This window comes from Dipodomys ordii, unplaced genomic scaffold (assembly GCF_000151885.1).
Source record: "Dipodomys ordii isolate 6190 unplaced genomic scaffold, Dord_2.0 Scaffold64, whole genome shotgun sequence".
Classification (NCBI taxonomy): domain Eukaryota; kingdom Metazoa; phylum Chordata; class Mammalia; order Rodentia; family Heteromyidae; genus Dipodomys; species Dipodomys ordii.
The window spans coordinates 7,297,164-7,301,648 of NW_012267280.1; the positions used below are offsets into that span (position 1 = coordinate 7,297,164).

Sequence of the window (4,485 nt, forward strand, 5' to 3'; positions counted from 1 at the left end):
CTGGGCGCTGTCCCTCAGCTCTTCAGCTCAAGGCTAGCGCTCTACCACTTGAGCCACAGCGCCACTTCCGGCTTTTTTCTTATGTGGTGCTGAGGAATCAAACCCAGGGCCTCTGGCATGCAAGGCAAGCGCTCTACCACTGAGCCACCTTCCCAGCCCCTAGAAACGTGAATTCTAAAATGATGTTAAATGTGATCCTTCTGATACCAATTGCCTCAATTTGAATTTACAAATTTTTAGTATCTTACTTACTTGGTGCATTCTTCTAAAGACTGTACAAGTGTTTGTTGGAAAGAACATATCTCCTCTAGGTTTCCCATTAAATATGAAGTGTTTGTTGAACTTAACCTAGAACCAAGAAAAATAACATTGAAGATGTAAATGATCTGATTTACAGTCTCATTGCCCATTCCCAAACTCCTACTAAATTCTTAATCCATCAAACATTGCTATGTCTAAGGCAAATTGGCATAAAGAGTTCAGCCCAGGGTGAGGCCTACCTCAATCCGTGAAATCTATTGGCCAACTTACTTCTCGCTGGTCTGCAGGGGCCGCAGGTAGGTGGACAGCACAGTCTGCAGCTCTTTAGAATACTCATTTTCTGTTTCTAAGATATTCTGTAGCACCTACAATGAATGATGAGTGTTAGTTGACATTTCAGGTGGTATTCAACACCAAGATTTATAAAACTGGACAAGTTCATCCTTCTTATTCCATTTGTGTTTTGTTGCTCCTATAGAATATGAATGTGTTTAATGCTTACTAATCAGCCTAATAATAAATTCTCACTAAGGCAGACATCTGACATACAGACAGTCCCATACAGCTCATATATGCTTACAGTGAGTTAGAATAAAATTTCATTCTCAGACAATCAAGGCCGTCTTTTTTTTTGGGGGGGAGGGGGTTACCCAGGGCCTAAGCACTGTCCCTAGGCTTTTTCACTCAAGGCTAGCACTCTACCACTTTAAGCTACAGTGACACTTCCAGTGTTCTGGTGGTTAAGTGGAGAAAGGAGTCTCATAGACTTTCCTGTCTGGGCTGGCTTTGAACGGCAATCCTCAGATCTCATTCACCTAAGTAACAAGGATTACAGGCATGAGCCACCAGCAACCAACTTCCAAGTTTATTTAGATTTAAAAAAAAATTAAAATAGGCACCCTTAGTAGTCCAACAACACTGATGCATTAATGATTCTCTACAACACTATCTTATGCAAAAGAAGCCACCACAAAGTGCATAACCCCACCAGTTGAATTCAAAGAAATCAGGCAACAAGTTGAGGTGGGGCAGGGCGCAGGGGAAAGGAGGCAGCGGTTAAGTTTCTGGGTCATAGAAAGGTTCTGTATTTGGGTAATTGTTAGATAAATACATTTGTCAAAGCTCACTCAACTATCCTTTTAAGCGCCTTCAAAGGAATTCTGGGAAGATGGAGGAACAGTGACTGAAAAAGGTCAGAGATCCATCTGACCATACAGGTACAGGGCTTAGGAAGAAAAATCCAGCCCTAGAGAGGTCATGAGACAGTCTGGAAGTGGTCTTTGATGCCTGTTGGTGCCAATGTAGATGCACAGACACTTTGCAGTGGCCTGCGCAATGATAAGGGATGGTCTGAAACCCAGGCACATGTGGGTAGTGGATCCCAACCAGGCACAAGGACCCAGCGGGCTACGGGGAAGTTGAGCACCCGCTCCCAGCCCGCAGGGACAAACTCAGTGGAAGCTGGCTAGGGTCCAGCCACTGACTGCCATCTTGGTCACAGGGTTCACAGGGCTGAGCCTCAGACTGGGAGTGAAGAGGATCCCCAGGAGAGAACTGGATGAGGAAAAAAAACAGACTACTTACTGAATTTCAGACTTGTTTTGTGTTCATGTGATATTTTTCAAGAGCCTCTGCTTGAGTGAGTGTGCACCAGCACCTGGCTCAGGTGACCTAGAGGTGGCTGCACTAGTGTTTAGGGACTGAGACTCATCACCCCTCATCTTTGTTTACTTCAATGGAATAGACTGAATGATTTCTCTGATTTTCTTCTTTTACACTGATTCCCTGTGCTCTTTGCTGTCTTTTTCTCTTTCCTCTATAAATTTGTTTATCTTTTCCATACAGATGAACCCCAATCTTTTCAATTCATAGTTAAGCTTTTATATTGTTGCTCCCATCACCACTAACTCCATACCCACACTGCACAGCCTTTACAAACCCTGAACCCAGATGCATAAATCACAATGAAAGATTACAAAATTGACAAACAAATGCTAACAACACAGGATGTAAGAAGAGAAGCTAAAGAATCATTAAAGCAATGATGAGAGAAATAGGCAATGAGATAAAACAGGACTGTAAACAATTTTACAAAACACTGAAAGTTTACAAAAAGCAAGATGAAGAAAATACGGGACATGAGAGGCAGTATCAACAAGAAGCAGAAACTGAAAACTTTCATGAAGAACATGAAACACAACTTCAATAAAGAGCTAGGAGGCATGGAGAGTGCTATCTCCCTATTACAAAACAGCTGAAAGCATAGGCAATAGGACAAAAAAAAGTTGAAAACAGAGTATCAGGACTTGAAGATAAAGCAGAGGAATTAGAACAAACTGTCAAAAGACATTAAAACAACAACAACAAACCCTCAGAACAAACCAAAGGACATTCAAAAACAAGCAAATTAGGCCAAAAGATCAAATCTACACATAATTGGAATAGAAAAGGGAGAAAAATTCAAAACTAAAGGCATTGAGAACCTATTCAACAAAAAGTAACAGAAAACTTCCCCCACCTCAAGAAAGAAAATCTCACCCATCTGCCAGAAGTGCAAGCAGAAAGGACCGAAGAAATACTCCTAGACACACTGTTGTATATACTCCAGTTTTAAAACAAGGAACTAATTTTAAAGGCAGCAAAATCAAAGAGGGACCTTTATTACAACAGAAAGAAGCTTAGAATAACTTTGAATGCACTTAAACCTTCTTTATCTTTGACTTACAAAAACACTTAGACCCCAACACAGTAATAGTGGGAGAATAAATAACAGTGGCCTCTGAATTAATTGACACAATAACCCAAATGGACAATACATATTCTCAGCAGCCCATGGAGTCTTCTCCAAAATATACTCAGACATACAAGAAGCCTGAGTAAATACAATAGAATTGAGATATCTCTGTACCATATCTGATTACAATGGAATTAAATTAGAACTCAACAGCAAAAGATACTACAAAAAACACTCAAATACATGGAGACTGAACAACACACTTTTGAATAACAGGTGAGTCACTAAAGAAATAATGAAAAAAATAAGAAAGTTTCTACACTCAAAAAAGAAAAACACCTCTGGGATACAATAAAAGCTGTGTTGAAAGTTCATAGCTCTAAGCAAATACATAAAGAAAACAAGGGGTGAACAGTTCAAGTACCTCATGGTGCAAGTAACACTTCACAGGAAAACACCAAACCCAAAACTACTAGATTAGGACAGAAATCAATGAAGTAAGAGACTAAGAAAACTATGCACAGAATCAACAAAACAGAAAACTAGTTTTTGGAAAAACAGTAAGATTGACAAACCCTAGCCAATTTGACAGTGTGAGAAAGAGAGAGAGAGATCCAAATCCACAAAATTAGAGATGAAAAAGAAACATCACATCCAACATCTGAGAAATACAAAAGATTCTCAGGTGCTACTTTCAAAACCTATACTAAAATAAAATGAAAAATCTGGTCTATATGTATAAGTTCCTAGAGACATACGAGCTGCCTTCTTGCTGTAGCAAGAAGATAGAAACCACTTAGGCCTGTAACAAGCAATGAAACCAAAAAAGCAATAGTCTCCCAACAAGGAAGTCCAGGTCTCAATGGATTCATGGCTGAGTTCTATGGACCTTTAAAGAGTAGCCAACACCAATACTCCCCAAACTGTTCTATGAAATAGAAATGAAAAATCACTACTCTTCCCCAACCTCAACAAAGAGAGTCTCACCCATCTGACAGAGGCATACAGAACTGCAAGGAGACAGACCGGAGAAGAAATACTCCTAGACACACCGTTAAAGGCAGCAAAATCAAAGAGGAACCTTTATTACAATAGGAAGAATAATGAAGTAGTTACCCACTGATAAAAGGTAACTATAGACCAATCTATCAGATGAACATAGATGCAAAGCTCCTTAATAAAGTATTTGCTAACAGAATTCAACAACTAATCAAAAACATTATTCATTATGATCAAGTTGGATTTATGCCAGAGATGCAAGGCTAGTTTTATATATTTATTGTGCACCAATAATTAATAAGGGCTGGGAAGGTGGCTCAGTGGTAGAGCGCTTGCCTTGCATGCCTGAAGCCCTGGGTTCAATTCCTCAGCACCACATAAGCAAAAAGAAAAAAGTCGGAAGTGGCGCTGTGGCTCAAGTGGTAGAGCGCTAGCCTTGAACTGAAGAGCTGAGGGACAGCGCCCAGGCCCAGAGTTCAGGCCCCACGACC

At 40.2% G+C, this 4,485-nt stretch overlaps 1 protein-coding gene across 1 annotated transcript in view; it reads right to left on the minus strand.

Moving 5' to 3' along the window:
• Arhgef7 (Rho guanine nucleotide exchange factor (GEF) 7) overlaps positions 1-4,485 on the minus strand; it is an 87,347-nt gene that overhangs the window by 30,984 nt on the left and 51,878 nt on the right. The window contains exons 7-8 of the mRNA XM_013022723.1: positions 532-626; positions 253-348 (exon numbers count right to left, since the gene is read on the minus strand). Of these exons, the coding sequence (XP_012878177.1) occupies positions 253-348; positions 532-626 (191 nt within the window). The remainder of the gene's footprint in view (positions 1-252; positions 349-531; positions 627-4,485) is intronic.